This window comes from Trachemys scripta, chromosome 6, assembly GCF_013100865.1.
Source record: "Trachemys scripta elegans isolate TJP31775 chromosome 6, CAS_Tse_1.0, whole genome shotgun sequence".
Lineage (NCBI taxonomy): Eukaryota > Metazoa > Chordata > Testudines > Emydidae > Trachemys > Trachemys scripta.
The window spans coordinates 35181078-35201056 of record NC_048303.1 but is presented as its reverse complement, the minus strand read 5'-3'; the positions used below and the strand labels follow the sequence as shown (position 1 = coordinate 35201056).

The window sequence follows — 19979 nt, the reverse complement described above, 5'->3', positions numbered from 1 at the left end:
CATTCCAGGGTGGCTTCTAGCAATCCAGTGGGCCCTCACAGAGTCCTAAGGTTTCAAATCACTAACTCACTTCCACCCACATATTTCACCTCCCACATAGCTCATACCTGACATAAAAACAATATGTAGCCTAATGTTCCCCATGCTAAGTGGCCGTTTATTCAAAATATCTAAAATTGTTGACATGTGAGTCAGGGCTGGTCTACTCTGGGAACTTACATGACCTTAGCTATGGCTCTCAGGGATGTGAAAAATTCACACCCCAAGAGATGTAGTTATGCCAACCTGACCCCCAGTGTAGGCAGCACTAGGTTGACAGAAAGTCTTCTGTTGACCTAGCTACTGCCTCTTGGGAAGTGGATTACCAATGCCAGTGGGAGAACTTCTCCTGTCTGCATAGGTAGTGTCTACACTGAAGCAGTGCAGCTGCAGCACTACAGCGGCATAACTGCAGCAGTTGAAGTGTAGACATACCCTACGAATGGCTTTTCCCAAAATATTTCTCACCAAGTTGGCTCAATAATGAATGTTTTATCCTTGCACTCCTTGTCTTTCAGGAGTTTTTTACTCTGTCTGGACTGACCTTAAATCGGTTTGTCTAGTTTTAGAGGGTATAATCCATGTTCCAGTGCTGACTCTTATAGCTGTTATCAATTGATTTGGGCATGCTGTTTTTGGTTTGGAGCAATATCTGGAAAACCTATCTTCACTTTTTCATTTGATGTCTGCTGTTGTTAAATCGCAAACGTGCCTGGGGCTGATGACTATGAAGAGGCAAAGTATTAAATGTACTGTGACTGCTCTTTTCATAGCCACAAATACCATAAAGTGACTTTTCCCCTCTCTCACATCACCAGGCTGTGATGGTGGTAATGTTTACATTTTTCATTTTCAAATTTACTGGAAGGAAGTTACTTGAATTCCTGAACTAGTACACAAGGGAGAAATATATAAGTTCAAATTGTATTATTGCTCAACTTTCTGTGATGGAATTCTGCTAGGAGGTCAGAGGAATAGGTAGGAAAATTCGGAAAAAATGTTTTAGATGTGTGTGAAGATTTTTTTGGGGAAAACTGTAACTAGGAAAGGTAATTAATTTAAATAAATCTTTCGAATCTTGTTTATACCAGGTCTGCTGCAGAAAAACAAAAAGGCCATTGAAGCACTTCGGATTTCCTGTCTTCTGCTGCCACCAGAAAATCGGAAAAAGCTGCAACTACTGATGAAGATGATGGCAAGGATCAGCCTCAACAAAGATCTGCCACCTCTTTGTGACACAGCTGGGACCAGAACACTAGTATGCATATTTCTAATGTGAAAAACCTAGCAAGGCTTATGAAACCTTGAAACAGCATAGATGAAAGATTCTTGTTAATACATACAAAATACAGTATACTTTGGAGTTGATAGCAAACAAAGTTCAGTTGATTTCAACCCTATAGATAGCGATTGAGAGCACCATTTAGAAGTTTTAAGTTCTCCCTGTTTTCATAGAAATGGATAACAGTCATGAGTTGTAGCCTAAATACTTGGTCTCCCATAGTATCAAATTTGTTTAAACTGAATAGGCTGCTGTACTTTGAGAACCTTTGGTGCCTTCAGGGTGAAACTTTGTCAAACAATTTATTTGTAAAGATTCCAGTGAGATCATATTTCATTTTTTTTTTAATATGTTCGAGAGGTTGAGGAAAAACTCCATGGCTATGTTACCGTTGTTTGAAAGAACAATTAGGGGCCATTTAAAGATTATTATGGTTTTAATATGGAGTATCAAATACATAGAAGATGGTTTTGGCCATGAGGCTTTACTGTAGCAGAGTTCTTCAGGGAAGGGAAGGGATGGCTAGTTTCCCACTCCCCCAGATAGCAGGATTTCGAATGGGCTACTGTAGAAGGAGGTAGTGTGTGGGGAAGGGATGGTGTGTGATGGGAGATGCTTCAGGTGGACTGCAGGCACTGCCTTTTTCAGGCATAGATTAAAGGTTAAAGAGATTGTTGTATATACCGAGCCCAGAATTTGATTTACTTAGTGCTCATCCATTGGAAAATGTCTTCCAGACTCAATATTTTTGTTCACCACTCTGCTATAAAAATGTTGGCTTTAAATGCCATTTTTATTAGTTTTTGACAAAGCCATGGTTTATGCTCAGATCCTCTCTCCAACCTTGTTTCCCATGTTGAGTTGCTGCTAACACCAATGACAGTAGAGCGTAAACAAGGAAGTACAGTAAGCAGTGCAAAGTCACATTCTCATTTGTTCCATTAGACATAAATGGCAAAGATTCCATATGACAGAGAACCAAGGGAATAGTGAAAATGTGGCTTTCTTGCCTTTAAGAGTATATTGCAAATAAAAGCACAAAAGAAAATTAATCATGTCCCTTTCACTGTAAAAGGAAACCAGAGTGTATGCACCTATATTTATTTTTTAGCCATTAAGATTTTAATTAACTATACGTGATAACTTGATTAAAACCTCCTAAGTGCCATTATTTTTAGCAGTCTAATCTATCCCATGTGTGTACTCTATACAGTGTTTTAATGTAGCAGTTGAAAAGTTAGTCTGTTGCATGTGGCAGAGAAGTAGAACTCCATTTGTCTGCTGTGCTAACAATGGCAAGTAGTGACTGGAAAAGAGACAAGATGATTGCAATTAATTATTACAATTATTACAACTAATGTTGTAGCTTACACCTGTGTTTAACCAGCTGCAGTAGTTTGGGTTCAGAGCTGCATGAAAATGAGCTGGACAGCTTTCTGGAATTTAGTTAGAATTATGGAAACATTTTCTTTGTTTAATAATAAGGAAATCCAGATAACCTTGTGACTTTCCAGTACATAACAGTCCATGATTTATTATAATGAAGTACTACTCTTATTTTCTATTGGGTTTGATATCCCATGTGAAATGGCTATCTTTTCAAGTCTTAACAATAACAGAGTTTATTTCCAGTAGTCTAGGTCTGACATAAAGGCTAGACTACGTAACTGCACCACTGGAACAATCTTAACATATAGTGCAAACAATACATTCATCAGTCTGGTTTAACAGTTTCACTTACACCAATATTTAAAGAAGTATTGTGTAAACATGGAACATGGAAACATATTGCTGCTGTTGAAGTCTGCACTTGGACACCATTTACAATTTTTCCTGCAAACAGGGAAAAATATATACAATGTCATTTCTTGATTTTTATTTCAGATGGTTCAAGCGTTTTCTCATTGCATCCTCTGCTCTAGAGATGAAGTGGATTTGGATGAACTGCTCGCTGCTAAACTAGTAACGTTCCTGATGGACAATTGCCAAGAGATCTTGAATGTTCCCTCCTCCTTACAGAGGGTCATAGAGGAGCATGTAGTACATCTCCGAAGAGTCCAGGTGGGGCTAACAGAAGTGTTTCTCCTGTCATCACATGAAATTTCTCCCTTCTGTTCCTAAAAACAAGACAAGTCTTACAGCTTTTGCTGTCTCTCTATTTTAGGCATTGCATATAGCATGTATGAATTGCTGTTGTCAGCAACACATTATATACATTGTATATTTATAGAAACACAAAGTAGATCTCGGGTAGTTAAGTCAAAGTAATAGTGCAGGGGGAGACTGTACCCACTACATGTCATGAAGCATTCCTTTTTTGTGGCTTACTAATGAAATCTGGTGGGGGCAGGGGTTTGCGACCTGACTTAAGGTAACATTTTCAAAAGCTCCTAACTGACTTGAATTTTTAAATCCCAGTTGCATTTATGAAAGTTTTATCTAAAATTTAATTCAGTGACAAAACACCAACCTGCACATGGGGAAGGCTTGAGGTTGTAGCAGTGGCTGAGCTAGTGATTCATGACTTGAGGGAGAACATTTTTTTCTTCTTGATCTCCATGGAGATTCCAATTCTAAAAGGATGAAGAGGAAAACAAAGTAAAAAATCTAAGAGAAATAAGAATCCTAATTATAGATAGCATGTAAGCTATTTTCAGTTGTACTAAGATGAACCTTCTTGAGAAGGCACTCAGTCAAATTTAAATGAATTCTTAACTGCTTCTTCTGTCAGGGATTAAAATCCCTATCCACTTACTGCAGGTTAACTCTGAGAATGTATTCAGTCATACCTAACCTGCAATACTAATTGCTATCTTGTTCATCTAGAGCCAGGAAGTATTTTTTCCAGTTTGGCAGGACAGAGGTCAACACAGATCCTCATTCAGCAACTCCAGCAGATGATCTAAATTAGCTGGCTCACAAATTTTGAAACTTAAAGAGGAAACTTAATTCTTTACTTTTTCTCCTCCTCGGCTGGTTCTGCTTCAGAAGTATGGGCTTAAAATGTCATATGGAAGGGAATCCTTGTGGAATTTGAAGGGATGTCTTCTCTTCTAACATGTCTGCCGGTATATTTATATTTAAAAAATCTGGATATTAGATGCCATAATCACAGTGCCACCCTTGTAGTCTTGTGGAGGAATTTATTTTTAATTCTTTTTTAGTCCCTCCCAGAGAGAAGGTGTTTGACTCTTTTTGGTAAATCTGTTAAGGGAAGTCAAGCTTCACATGGCTTAGCTCCACTCAACCTTTCTATGCTCGATAGTTCTTCATAATCCTAATTTCATTTTCCCATCAGTCCTGGTTATTGGTGTTTCCTGCAACTCAGGAAAATTTCTTTTTGCTTTATAGAAAAATGAGATTCTTTGTCTCAAGACCTCCACCTTCCCTTAATAACCATGCCCCTTGTATTAAAGGACTTGCATTACCCATTCTGCCATGTTCCCAAACCTCACCCTTTACCCCAGCCCTCCCCAAGTATGGCCGGTGGACAATATCCTCTTTGCCCTCTTCCAATCCTGCATGATCCTTCATTAGTCTTTGTGAGAGAGGATTTAGTTCCCCTGATAACTCCCTTCTGAGAATATCTGTAGGGGCATGTTCAGTTAGGCAAACCTTTGTGAGTCATTTGCCCCAAAACCATCAGTACAATTTATTCATACATAAAGTACATAAAGGATCAGAAGGCTAGAACAATGGGGAGAAGCAAGGTCAACTCCTTACTGGGCTGTTTTACACACTATTAACTGACACTGTGTTTCTCTGACTTAGCAGAACCTCTCAACTGTTTGAGTTTTGTTTGTTTGTTTTACCCAAGTCATTCACTGATTATTTGAAGGTAGGATAGGAGGGAGTTTAATGTAGTCCACTCTACTTTACTTATTTTTTTCAGACTGATTTTGCGACTAAATTTAAAATCATGACTTCAAAGTTTGAGACCTTTTTGTGACTGATTTAGCCAGAGATAGCTTTATCTTGTAAAATCTTCACAGTAACACACACGTAGAACTGCAGCCGAGTGTCACACTTTCTAATACTTTTCTGCTCGGTCTTTCAAAGCTTTGGTGTCCCTGAAGAGCTGTGAGGCTTGCTATTGTATAACACTGTAACATGCCGGCTGCTGTTAGATTAATTTGGATTATGGTTTTGTTTACTCTGTTTCATAAATGAGTGGTTGAATGTTTTATTGTCAGTCATTTGGACTACATGCAAATCTTCCTCCCTCCCCCATACCAATACAGTTAGGTGTGTTTACTATGCCTATAGTGCCTTAGATTGTTTGATTAATCAATTACTATGTCGTCTTCTTTTTCTTTCGAATGGCTTGGGTAGGTAGCAACAACTACAAATTTATATCTAAGTTTGATAGCCAGCACGTTGCCGCAGCAGTGAGCTGGTGAACGTCCTTCAGGCCCCCAGCAAAAGAATGGAGACATTCATATGATGTGCTCTATCGTTTGTGCCTGTTGATTGCAGTCACATACAGGTGTTTGCCATATTTTCCATATAAAGAGGGTTTGTCCACATCTCCCATGAGATGTCCTGATGCGATTCAATCTGCACCAGTCTTTCTGACATAAATCAAAACCTGGTGGTTCCTCAACAGGATCAACGACAAGCTGTTTGTTCTGAGCGGTAAAAGTGCTTCATGTGACTCTCCATTAAGCCTCAGCATCAAAGTTGGGTGTAAGGATCTTGATATGGTTCCATAGAGGGTTGCGGAATTTTAATCTAGTCTTTGGTGGGTTCTGTAAGTCATGGTGCAGTGGGATCCTCGTATTTGCATTGACATGATTAAGAAAGCGAGATGTCTGAGCAGCTCTTCTAATCTGTGGAGGCTGGATGTGCAATAGGATCGGGGCCAGTCAACTGGAGTAGATTTGAGCATCCCCGACACTATGTGCATAGCATTATTGAGTTGAGTGTCAAGGAGTTTAGTGTGAATGCTGTGAGACCACACTGGTGCACAATATTCAGCTGCAGAATATACCAAAGCAATTGTTGCTGTTTGTAAGGTCCCTGGACTGGAGCCCCAGGATGTTCCAGCCAATTTTCTGATAAGCACAACACAGGACCTGACCTTATCGTTGGGGTTCTCAAGATGTTGTCGAAAGGTCAAACTCTGGTCCATTGTAACACCAAGATACTTTGGATTAGCTTCGTGGCTGATGCTCTCACTGCAGAACTGCACATCAAGTTTGGTATTAGCCATTTTATTGTTCAGATGAAAAGCAGTTACCATGGGTTTTTTTTTTTTTTCGCATTAGGCTTAAGTTTCCAGCATTGGAAATAATCAACCATTGTGCTACGATATCGGGTTAGGGTGCAGCTGATGGTATGGAGGCTTGTATGCTGAACAGCTAGGGCAATGTCATCCGCATACATGAATTTCCCTGACTCCGTATCTGGTATATCCGCGGTGTATAGATTAAAAAATATTGGGGCCAGGACAGAGCCCTGAGGGCTGCCCGAGTTAAGAGTTCTTGGTCTCCTGCCTCAATGTGTCTGATAAGTGAAGCTACTTGGTCACAGCAGCTCCTCTTCAGGTGAAATTCTGCCTTCTCTGCTGGGAAGATGTCTTCAATAATATCAGCCAAATGGTGGAGCAGCACTTATTCCACGAGTTTGCTGGTGGTTGAGAGGAGAGAGATGGGGCGGTAGCCAGTTGCGTCCTCTGGGGGTTTCCCAGGCTTCAGTAGGGCAAACACTGTTGCCTGTCACCAGCTTGTTGACACTTCTCCGGTTCTATGCATGACAGTAAAAAGCTCCACCAGCCATTCCCGTCCCCGTCTTCCCAGATTCTTGAGAAACTCTGGAGTAATGCCATCAACCCGTGCAGCTTTCCGGCTTTTCGTTTCCAACAGCGCAACATTGATCTCCTTGACAGAATATGGGGAAGAGAGTGGGGATTCCTCTGGGTATTGTTGAAGGTTTCTGCGGAGTTCCTGCTGCACCTCCTGGCGTGTAATCTTGTCTGTCAGAGTCTTGCTGTTAGAAAGAAGATGAGGCAACAGCATTTGCGGTCACCTTTGCTAAGCGTTGTGTTTTGGCTGGGATCCTCCAAGTTGCTGAAAGAGCTCATGCCTTATGGCTTGAATGGGTGAAGTCAAGGCTTTCAATGGTCACTTTCCAGGCGCGCCAAATTCAAGGACTCAAGCAGTGCAGTGGCTTTATCTGGGTTGCCGCTCTTTTCATATTCCCCCAGGAGAGACTCAGATTCTTTTGTCCAGCAGGGGGTGAAAGCCTTGCAGTGACCACACGGGATGTACTTCTTGGGGGCCGATTTTAGGATGTTTATAAAATGACCGAAGTTTCTAGGTATTGGTTCAAGCCGTGGGATCCCAGATTCTATTTCTAAAGTGTAGGTGGGCCAGTCACCCTTGCGGAAATTCCAACGCTGCTTTGGCACAGACTGCAGAAGAGGCACTTCCAGGCCAATCTGGAGGATGATTGGGCAATGTTGGCTATGCAGGAAGTGACTCAGGATGGTTCTTGTTGTGACCTGTGGGTTGTGATCCGTTGTCCACCTCACAGACCAAAAAGATCCAGGTTGCTTCGGATCATAGAGCAGGTGGAGGTCTTCAAGGGTGGCCCATTCTGTGATCTGCTCCCCGGCTGTGTCATTTGAGCAGTATCCCCAGTCTTCGTGTTGGCTGTTAAAGTTACCTATGTAAATGGCCGGATGAGGAAGGTAAGGTAAGATGGAATCAGGCCACATGATGTCGGGTGGCTTGTATATGTTTACTATAACAAAGTCCCTGATTCTAACCATATTGATCTCTCTTTCACTGGTTAATAATTCTTCCAAACTTCCACATTCTCTAATCCATTTCACATATACACTGCTAGCCCATGTTTTGGATGGTTGATGGTAGCAATTTTGGTGTAGCCATAGATTTTATGTCTGGCAGCTTTATCATCATCTTTCACATGTGTTTTTCTTGGAGGGCCACAATTTCAATGTGATGGTCTTTGACAGTCCTCTAGAGGTAATCCACGTTTCCCCTGGACATCCCTTCTACATTAAATTGGTATATTCGGAGGACTGGCCCAACTGTTCTTTATTGGTCCTGGAAAGGGTGATTTGGTGAAGTATAATCATTGCTACGTTCACTGGGAGGTCGGTAAAACAATGTCCAGTGGCCAATTGATGACATTGGTGAGTTGGTGGATTTGCACAAAACAGAGCACAAAAAACACTAGCACTTAACAGAAGCACCACGTGAAGGTTGTCATCTTGCTCCCAATTACTATGTAATAATGTAGAACTGAGTAACAAGGAAAAAGTGTAAGATTAAATTCATTAATTTGGAGTAAATGCTTATTTATCTAAATCTGCACAGCAAATTCTATTGTGGTGTTCTGCAACTGAGTTAAGATTGCAGGGTGACCTAGATATGAAACCATCCATGTTAAGATTCTGGGACATGTTTTGCATGGTTTCAAGGTTTTTTTTGGTGGTCATAATAGTACTCTGTCCCTCTCTGACATCTTTCAACCAAGGATCTCAGTCAACTTTCTAATCTTTGCTTTACAGGGATTTGGGGAAATATAATCCACCCCTCCCTGCCAATAAAGTGGTGGTGGAAACAGTAGAGGACCAATCAAAGGGTTGTGGATTTCTGAGACTGCCAAATCCCTCTGTGCATGCACACACAGACTGCCCTTTTGGCAGACTCTGCAATTTCTCCTTGGAGGGTGATCTTGTATCTCTGGGGCAGTATGCGGGGGACAGGGGGGAGGGGAGAAGCCACATAATAGCTGGTCACTCTCCTTCTGCTAGCTAGCTGCTTCTTGGTGCTATCCTCACTTACCCAGACCCTATCACTGCACTCTCCCTGCCTCTCCTCCACACTGTCTGTTTCCTAATACCTCTGTTTATTTATCTTCTTTCCACAGGTGCCAGGGTTTTCTCTCCTCCTCCTCCTCTCCTTAACTTATGATGAAGTGCTTTAGTGATTCTGTATTTCTACAAGAAATGGCCTGGGTGAACTGAAGCATCAACATGTTTCTTGATTTGATCAAGGTCACACAGTGGTCAGTGAATCACACAGGACCTCTCTTTAATCAAGCCAATTTTTCCAAATTTATTCTTGAAATTACAATCCTTCCCCCCCCCCTTCTCCTTCAGATAAAATATGCAGACGCTGATACTGATACAACTCTTCCTGCTCCGTCGTTTTGTCGCCAAATCAGTACAGATGAATTTGAATACCAAAGAGCAAATGGCTCTCAAGAACCACTGGCAGCTCTGTTGGAAGAAATTACAATGAATAAAGAAATATCTGTCAAAGAGAAAAAGAAGAAGCTGAAGCAGGTAAAGAAAATTCTCAAAAATCATTTCTTGTGTTTTCTTTTCAACCTGTGTGTATGTGAAGGATTTGATAGATTTGCTTCTCATCTTTTACATCTGTATAAAGACCAGTTTCATAGTTGTTTAATCCTTGAGGATTAAGTCACAGTGAACGTGGGGGGGGGGGGGAGGAGGGGAGGAAAGGGTGTCAACATACTTTTATGTATGCAAATTGACTTTGCACTTTCGGTTGATTTCCTCTTACTTTCCTGAGTGTCCCTGTGTAGACATGGCTTTAGATTAATGAAGTTAAAAGATGGAAGTGTTTTTCTGTGTACTTGGAGATTTTGAGGCGTTTTCATAAAAAAGTCTGGATCAAATTGTAAGCTTCCGGTTCTCAAAAGGAAAAGGTGTCTGGCATTCAGACTTAAACTGTAGACACTCTCTTGTAGATTGAATAACTGTAATTTATTTTTACTTTAATTTCTCACAGTAGGGGCTTTGCAGTAAAACAAATCCTATTGGAGAAGACTACCACGTTTTAAATGCGTAGTTCTAGACTGCGTGGCACAGGAAAGCGCATTTTTACTGACCGGTGTAGCTGAGATTTGCTTTGTTTGTTTCTTTTTTAAGTAGTTGAATTAGTAATGTCCAGCTTTTGCTGTGAAGCTTTGTTTAAACTGTACTACTTTTTTAGTTTCAGAAATCCTACCCTGAAGTTTATAAAGAACGATTTCCTACTCCTGAAAGTGAGGCAGTGCTGTTTCCAGAAAAGAATAAACAGAAACCACAACTGCTGATGTGGGCATTGAAAAAGCCTTTTCAACCATTTCAAAGAACCAGAAGCTTTCGAATGTAACGTTTTCAGGGTCATTAGTGAACTGTATCTCAGTATATTAGTGATAGGATAGATTTTGTGCAAATGGAACCTAAACAGCATTTAATTACTGGAAAAACTTTAACTACTGAAACAGTGGGAAAAGGTTGTAATGGCAAAACGATTTGGAGGGGATGTTATATTGAACCATTATCAGTATTTTTGTCACTGGCTATTTTTAATGATTTGTTATTTTTAAGTACAAGATGGGTAATCATTATGAATGATATGGAAAAAAAATTCTTTGCTTTTATACTTCTAGTTGTCATTTTGAGTCTTAGATGTATTTTATGTGTATATTTCACTGTCTTGTTTGTCACTGGTCAACAGCATTTTTCCTGAAAAGAAGACTGTATTATATTTGTTTATAGCTGGCACGCCTGAGGGATTAAAACATTGTACATACTTGAGTGAACTTGAAACACTGGATCTTGTACTGCACTGCTGACTGTGCCTCAGGTAATAGCCTTGATATATTTTATAATGCTGATTTCAGCAGTGCCCTTTGTTTCCTCATTCATATGCTGCATTGGGGCCTGATCCAGCTCCGATTGAAGTTTCATTGACTTCATTGGTGCATGGCCAGGCCTTTGAAAACTCACATGATCTTGCTAAGTATTGCTGTACAAAATTAGTTACTAACTGGATGGAAGTTGCACATTTTTATATGAAAATCAAATGCCTTATATTTTCTGTGAAAAGGGAGGTATTCATGGCAAGGTCAAAAATTAAATAACTATGGATTTTATTTTTAATGAGGATGCATTTGTTCTCCATAATGAATTCTATTGTTCTTCTGTATACATTTTGGTTGTACTTGAACTGCAGCACTTCTAATTTTTTTCAGTTATTAAAACAAAAGTTTTTAAGGTAATTCTCTGGAGGCAGTGGGTTTCATCATAGTCTTCATATCTGTAATGAGCCACAGTTCTGAAACATTTCAGAGTGAAAGAGTTGCGTCTGAGTCTCCACAGTGGACTCTATTGCAGGTTTGAGGGTGGTTTAAAAACCTTGATCATCTTCCCACTTTGAAGTTGCAAGGAATATAAAGTGGTTGGCTGTAACCTAACCTTCACAACACTCTTGCTTTGCAAATGCGCTAATTAATCAAATTCATACCAGGATCTGCATTGAAAGGTTATTGGTTTAACAGAGTCAAATATTTTTTTTTCTGGCTTTGTTTTTTTGCTTCAACAGTAGGTGATCCCACAAACTTGCTCTTTCCCTTCTCCTTTGTCTCTTGCATTAATCATTCTTGGACAGGAACTGAAAGAACCCCTCGGCCAACCTCCAAAGAGATAGGAAGATTTTTATCATGAAAAGGCATGGTCACACATGGAGGAGAAAGGCCAGGATAAGAGAAGAATGGAAGACCTGTTATGATTGGCACAATCTATATGAGGGCTGAAGGCCCGATCAATCACGGTGACTTAGAGAGTGGACTTTCCCTGTCCCAAGCAAAAATGTATCAGTTTTAGCTGTAGTTAATCTCGTTTTACTATTCAAGCATCTTGGATTCATTTTTTCTCCTTCCCCATAAACTTGGACAGATTAACATGTAACATTTTTAATTTGCCATAGTCCCTAAAGCTTACATGCACATGATGAACTTGGCAGATATGACTACAGTCTTTTATAAAATTTCCATTGGTCTATTCTTCCCTCTTCAAATACTGAGTAATCTACTAAGTATAAGGCCCCAAGCCCAGGTGATTATTCCACTTATCGGGTTGGACAGAATACTTTTCAGGGATAGTAGAAACACATTCGAAGGGTTTGAGGGTAACTTTACATTCAGAGTGATTTCTGCTCTGCTAATGTAGAGACCGTATTCCCTTGGCAGCAGGGATAGCTCTGTGCCATTGTCCTATGGGTTTTCTTATAGAGCTGTGTATTGCTCCTGATTTTCCCCTTGGCATGAGCAGTCAGCCAATACTCAGGGCCTGTCAGGTTGTTTCCATTAGAAAGAGAAAATGAGGCTACAGGCCAGGATAAGAGAAGAATGTGATTGGCGCAGTCTTTTCAATTGAAAAGAATGTACATTAAGTCCTTTTTCCCTAAATACAGTAAAAACCAACACCACCAAGCAGGTTCCTGGCTCGTAATTCCAAGCCTGAATCTCCAGCCAGTCCTGTGTCCCAAGGAACTCTGTCTCCTCTCCCTCTCAGGTCCATACTATTCACTCCTCTTGCTGTTTGTGGATTTTCTTCTTCTGACATACCCAGTTGCAACCAATCAATGCCACAGCCCCCGCACTTGAAATCAGCCACAGCCCCCGCACAGAAACACCTCACCCACATAGCTCAAACTTCAGCTCATGCTTTGCAATGGTGGCCAGTACCATGGCATGGTGGTTTCTGTTTCATTTATCCTTGTCCAAAGGAGCTTGTAATAGTTCTTTCATTTATCCTGAATGCAGAGTGCTACTATTTGAGAGGTATGATGGACACAGAGAATATTCAAAGACAATTTCATCTACTTTGTAAATGTTATATGCATCTTTATGGGCTAAGGGATTGTGTTATGGTTTCACAGGAAAGCTGTATGGGTTTCCTGCAGGAACTAAAATCACTGGAGGCAATTAATGCAAATCTGTAGGCTGGTAGCAAGCCTGGAGAAGCCTCTCCCCTTGGGGAAAATTGCACAGAGAGGTATGATGTGTTTTAAAAAAGCATAGCAATCAAAGAACTAAGAATTGTATGACATGACCAGCCTGCCAGAGGAAGGGAGGTTACTCTCACCTAATTCATGAACTGACATGAGACTGTGATCCAGAGGGACTTAACCTGCAAGACAACCTGAAATACTTTTAAGCCTGCCTCTCTATCCCTGTGAAAGATGATGACTGCCTCTTAAGTAAGACCTGCATATAAGCTGGTTTCAAGAAATATTTTCTCTGTAATGCTTTTGTTTTGAATAAATAGTACTTTGCCTTACGAAGGCTGGCTGGTCACTGGCTAATCTTGTCATTGCCCCTGAGAGAGCAGAGCTGTAGCTGGTGAACTATAATCAAAACTGAAGGTGTTCCCTCTGAATTGTAGGAGCCTGCAGCCTAAGGGTTTGGCTACACTTGCGAGTTAGAGCACATTAAAGTAACCCCATTCCCCGTAGCTCACTACCCATCCACACTGGCAAGGCACGTAGAGCGTTCTAACTCCAGGGCTAGAGGACTCCTGGCACTCCACCTCGGTGAGAAGATTAACACTTAGTGCACATTGGCTGAAACACTCAGGTGTCAGTGTGAATGAGGTGTTGCATTACTGCGCTCTGATCAGCCTCCAGAAACGTCCCATAATCCCCTTAAATCAAGTGGCCACGCTTGTCATTGTTTTGGAATCACTGCAGGTCCATATGCCCTTTGAAAGCTCCATTTCTGACAGCCAGCATACTTATCTGCTCTGAGACAAAGCAACCATTACTGTCGAATCGTGTGTGTGTGAGAGAGAGAGAGAGAGAGGTCTGTTGCTGTCTGAACTTAGAAGACCGCATGCTGACATGCTCTCGGGTCCCCCAAAGCGCACTATCTCTCCCCCCACATACACACAACACACTCCACCCCACCCCCCTCATTTTAAAAGCATGTTGCAGCCACTTGCATGCTGGGATAGCTACCACAATGCACTGCTCTCTGTGGCCGTTGCAAGAGCTGCTAATGTGGCCACACCAGTGTGCTTGCAGCTGTCAGTGTGGACAGATTGCAGCGCTTTCCCTACTATGCTCTACGAAGGCTGGTTTAACTCAAAGCGCTTTACATCTGCAAGTGTATCCATACCCTAAATCCCTGGTCAGGTAGGAGTGGATTGTATGATCCCATCCCAAGGAGGGTGACCACTCAAGGTCTGAGATGTGAGGACCCCCAAGGAAACCACAAATCAGTCAGAGGTTCAATTACTGAGACACTTAGGACTTTGTTTTCAGAAACTTGTTTCAGAAACAATTTTCCCAAGTAATTTTGCTTTTTAATCTCTCAATAGTTTTAAGAACAAGGCTTGGGCAAAGCACTACTTCTCACCCCTTTCCCAGGTTTTACTGGCTTCTCTCTTTTTCCATCTTAAGGAAGGGTGTGTCAACTGCCTAACTGGCCATTTTTTAAAAATGAAATTGTTGCTGAGATAGATCGGCAGTGGTCTTGATCTTTCTTCTAAAGATCAATTTTACCATAAAGTATAAACTCCTTTTTATTACAGGTCTTCTTTTTTTCCTTTCTGTAATCCCTGCTAACACACTGGGCTCATTCTCCCTACTAGTGAGTAGATCAGAGATTTATCTGCTACTGCCTCCAAGTTTATGGAGCTGGTCCTTCAACTCAAGTATAGATTATGCTTTTAGATGGTTACTTTAATCCCCACAGGCAACCCCTCCAGGAGTGTGAATGCACATGCATTTGCCAAATTAATATATTTTGCACTGAACAGCTAACGTGCTTTAAAGTCCTTGCAATATACCAGTATGTTAGTATCTGTCAATTTGGATATGGGGATGGTGAAGCAGAAGTGTGCAATTTCCACAATGCAAAGTGGTGGAGATGGGATGAGAATCCTGGGGAACCTGCTTCTGAACCTCATGCACAAGTACTTGCCATTCACTTAATTCACATGAATTTTTAAAATGAACTCTTGCTGCTTTTTTGATTCTGACAAAAGAAGTGAGTTTCTATTCAAAATAAAGCTTTGTTGTGAAAATTAAATAACACAGACAAGCCCCCCCCCCCCCCCCCCGGTCATGGGAAAGGAGCAGGATCATGTGCTTGTATCACCCGAGGATGATGAAGTATTTTCCATTCCATGTTAAATGTCTACTAGGGATAAACAAACGTTTAAAAAGAGCAGGCCTGGATAACTTGCACCCAAGAGTCTTAAAGGAGCTGACTGGAGTCCTCTGGCTTGCTAATGTTAACTTTTAATACATTTTGGAATTTTAGAGGAAGTCCAGAAGACTAGAAGAGCTCTAACGTTATGCCAATATTCAAAATGGGCAAAGGGGGATGAACCAGATCCCTGACATCAATCCTGGGCAAAATAATGAAAAACCTGATATGGGAATGAATTAAAGGATAAGAATATAATTAATGCCAGTCAAGATGGCTTTATGCAAAACCATAAAACTGATAAAGGTGACTGTAGAGATGTAATCTACTAGGACTTTTGTAAAGCTTTTGACTTACTACTGCATGACATTGATTAAAAATTAGCACAATACAATATCAATAAAGTACACACACATTGATTAAGAAGTGGCTAACTCTCAAAAAGTCATCAGTGGGAAAACACAGTAAGTGTTTCTAGAGTTTTGCAGCGATCTGTACTTGGCTGGATACTATTCAACATTTTCATCCATGATCAGGAAAGAAATATTATATATCTGCTGATAAAATTTGTGAATGACATAAAGATTGGTGAATCTGTAAATGATGAGGACAGGGCAGGCATACAGAGCGATTGAGATTGCTGGTTAACCTGGGTCTGTTCAAATACAATGCATTTTAATACAGCCAAGTACAAAGTTATACAGCTAGGGACAAGGAATCCAGGCCATAACTACAGAATGTGGGGCTGTATTCTGGAAAGCTGTGATGCTGGAAAGGATTTAGGGGTCATAGTGGACCAGCAACTCAGCATGAGTTCCCAGTATGATGCTGTTGCAAAAAGGTCTAATACAATCGTATGTATAAACAGAAGTAGTGAGTAGGGGGAGGATGGTGATTTTACCTCTGTATAGGGTACTGATGAGACTCATACTGGAATACTGCATAAATGGTGTCAACATTTTTAAAAGGACGTTGAAAAATTGGAGAGTGCAGGAAAGAGCCACAAAAATGGGTGAAATTTAATGGATTGTGATATATAAGAAGTCAGACTAAAAAAATGATCTAATGGTCCCTCTGGCCTTAAACCATGAATCTCCTCACATGAGGAACATAACTCTGTTCTAACTAATTAGTTTCACTTACAGGAATTTAAGTCTAACAAAATACGTCATTAAAAGTTTGGCTTGCTCTCCTGTCCTGTAACAAAGCTCACAGATCCTTTGGGACTGAGCAGGGAAATCCTCATAGGCCAGAAGTACCTAGCTTATGTTCTACAGATTAAAACAATAACACCCATGCAGGTATAGGAAAAGACAGGCCATCAGCTACAGTTAACAAGGCACAGGGGCTTCCCTACCTACTCTAATTGTGCGGTAATGGAAGGCAGCTGTGTTCTTCCCAGGACTGTAGTCAGGCTAGCAGCTAAGTCTGTTTGTTCTAATGCAAGGGGTCTATACTGAGATGGCAAAGGAAGGATAGAGACATTGAAGTATATTCTGCTGACTGGCTCCTAAATGCTAAGTATGCTTATTAATGTTTTCTTTGTTTTGCATTGGTTATGAACTTGATTGACACTTGGAAAGTGTGGTTCAGGGGCTAAGAACTTATTTAGTGTTTATCTGGGGTTATGTGTAACTGCTCTGAGTAAATTTTCTATTCCAGCCATCAGTTTCACTTAGACATCAAAAGTGATATGATGAATTGTCTCTTGTACCAGTATGAGCCTTGGGCCTCCTATGCTTCCTTTCTCATTGCTATGTTTTTTTTCCTGTATGATAATGATACTTAGATCTATCACATGACTCTCTAGAATTTTAGGATTAGTTTATACTGAGAGAAGCTTCCTGTAATTCAGTTGCACTTCCTGACACTCTTTAATTTTTGGCAGGGGACTGTTTAGCCCCTGCATTAGGAGGCTGGAAAGATTAATTAAAAAAGCAACTGTGTGTGTGTTCTACCTGGCCTTTGCCTCCTGTTATCAAGATTTATTATGCAATTTTAATGTTTAAATATTATGCTCATGCTTAGAGCAAACATTATTAAAAGCATCTTATGTTCTATCTTTACGTTTAAATTGTGGAGGGAGAGTGAGTTGCTAGATAGTTCATTCTCTGATGAATATGTGTTTGTAGTGTCAGCTTTCCTATTGCCAAAGGGATAGTAAACAGCCTTGGTGATGGAACCTACATTAAATATCTGGGATTTGAAAGGATCCTTTCCCCCCATTCCTCCCCCCCCCCACACCCTGGCAATACACAAGAGGGGTGTGTGTGTATGTTTTTGTTTGGCCACTGTTTTAAGAGTTCTGTTGTTCAATAATTCATGATTCAGCTAGAGGTCAAAATCTTTCCAGTAGAGGTCAGCCTTGTGACATTATTCTACCTCTATAACTGAAGGAAAAGAATGGAAACAGAGTTGGGTAGTTACTTGTAGTGCACTCTGTATAGATCTTACTTTATAAAAATGAAACTGAAATTCCACATTCTTTGCCATATCATAATTGGTCTGATACTACTGCTTTAAGGTTACAGTATATCTTCAACTCTCTCCCCCTCCCCCCCCAAATAAACTCTCATTACATAGCACAGAAATGCCTATTGCTTGTTTAAACAAAAACATAAACTGTATCTCTCAATGTCCTGCCTATCAGCATAATAAACACTATTCACGCCTCTTGCTGTCTGTGGATTTTCTTCTTCTGACATACACACAGTTGCAACCAATCAATGCCACAGCCCCCGCACTTGAAATCAGTCCCCACAGAAACACCTCACCCACATAGCTCATGCTTTGCCATGGTGGCCAGTACCGTGGCACGGTGGTTTCTGTTGTTTCATTTATCCTTGTCCAAAGGAGCTTGTAATAGTTCTTTCAGCTGCTGATTTGGTTGAACAGAACAGGACTGTATTGCCAGTGTTACAGAATTGGCTGTGAAGCTAAATTTAAAAACAAAATCAAGAGTGAATACTAAAAAATAAGCTGTTTGTTTAAGTAGGGTTTTTTGGTTCTTTGAAATACCTTCTTAAAACATTTCTACCTTATCAAAACATAGTGCTGCACTCCCATGTTTATAATGACACATTTAATTAACGTATTTGTTTTATTTTCCTGGTTTGTGCCCTAGCATCACTAATAAGTTCAATAAAACTTTGGGAATATTGAGTGTTAATTGTAGAGTCACTTTCAGAGACACAACATAATCATGACACTTTTATTAGACTTTCTGCAAAAACATGGGGTTTTGTTTGTGATGATGGTAGAATTCCCCCACTCCCCCACACAGCAGCTCAGTAGCACAAGAAGTTATACAAGAATGTAAAACACTGACAGTGCAGTGTCCCATAAACATTGTCATTGATAGGCCTGTATCAGTAATACATAATTACTAGTGATTTGCTTGTCATCACTGCAGTGTTAAGTTATAACTCAAGTTATACTATTGTATACTTTTTATTGTATTGTAAACTATAAGTTATCCTATACCACACCAACAACCCCTTAACTCAACTGTTTGGTGGTGCTTTTAATTCCAGCTGGCTGACCCATCAGATAGGTATCAACTATAGCTTGATTTGTACAACTGATCAGATGCTAATATCACTCTGCTCAGCTTGAGTGTTATTTCATAGTGTGATTTTTGCAAACTCAGGAGGAGTTAATTCAAATGTAGACAATTTGATTTAACTCTGCAGGAAGACCTAGCCATAATCCCAGCTAGTGGAGTCTACTTCAGGGAAAGTGGTTGTGGTCTAGTGGCTAGAGTATGGGACTGGGAATCAGAAACGGGCTGTTTCAGATGGTGATGTGAGAGGGAGACACTTCAAGGAAATTCTCAATATTATAACTTCATCAGTGAGTGAGGGCATCTGACCACAGAGACTCAGTGTGGTACTAAATCCTAAAACTAAATCTAGGCTCCTCGCATATTTTGGATTGCAACAGATGGATACTGTTCCATCTGCTGCTATTAAGGAAACTGCCCTTTCCTCTTAGGGCTTATCTACAAGGGGAAGTTAACTGCATAGCTATAGCAGAATAGTGTAGTCTGTTATAGCTATGCCAGTAAACTTCACCTTGCAGACATGCTCTTCATTTAAGGACCGTAATGAAGTCTGTGCCTGTGGGTGCTCAGCACTTCTGGAAATCAGGTTCCTTTTATGTAGGACGACCAGACAGCAAGTGTGAAAAATCCAGACGGGGGTGGGGTGGGTAATAGGAGCCTATATAAGAAAAAGCCCCAGATATCGGGCCTGTCTTCCTGGTCACCCTACTTTTATATAGGTGCCTAAATATGGATAGAGGTGCCTAACTTTAGGTACACACGTTTGAAAATTTGATTCTAGTCAATGTACAAGGTCACTAATGGGACTTTGATTGGCAGGACCCTGGCAGTGAACTTCTTGCAAAATGTAAGAATTCAATTTTATCCGGTGTCTGACTGTACTCAGAACAAATAACATGGCCCACTGAAGCTTTCCCTTCTTCTTTGAGTAGTGTCCCTGTGGGTGATCCACTTTAGGTGGTGGTACGTCCTGGTGCTGTCAATCGGAGATTTAGGATAGCAGTGTCCGTGCGGGTCATACATGCACAGTAGGTGTCTCGCGGTGCCGTTGGTGCCGCGTATAGTGTGCACGCAACCCAAACCCTCCAGATCCTTCTCAACTGTCCTCGGCTGAAGATG

The 19979-nt window shown here is 40.7% G+C and overlaps 1 protein-coding gene across 1 annotated transcript in view; it reads left to right on the top strand.

Annotated features, from left to right (window-relative positions):
* The window catches only part of DEPDC1B (DEP domain containing 1B), a 45694-nt gene extending 34329 nt beyond the window's left edge, over nucleotides 1–11365 (top strand). The window contains exons 8-11 of the mRNA XM_034774823.1: nucleotides 1131–1297; nucleotides 3206–3382; nucleotides 9453–9638; nucleotides 10312–11365. Coding sequence (XP_034630714.1) covers nucleotides 1131–1297; nucleotides 3206–3382; nucleotides 9453–9638; nucleotides 10312–10473 — 692 coding nt within the window. The 3' untranslated portion in view covers nucleotides 10474–11365. The remainder of the gene's footprint in view (nucleotides 1–1130; nucleotides 1298–3205; nucleotides 3383–9452; nucleotides 9639–10311) is intronic.
* Nucleotides 11366–19979: the final 8614 nt, after the last annotated feature.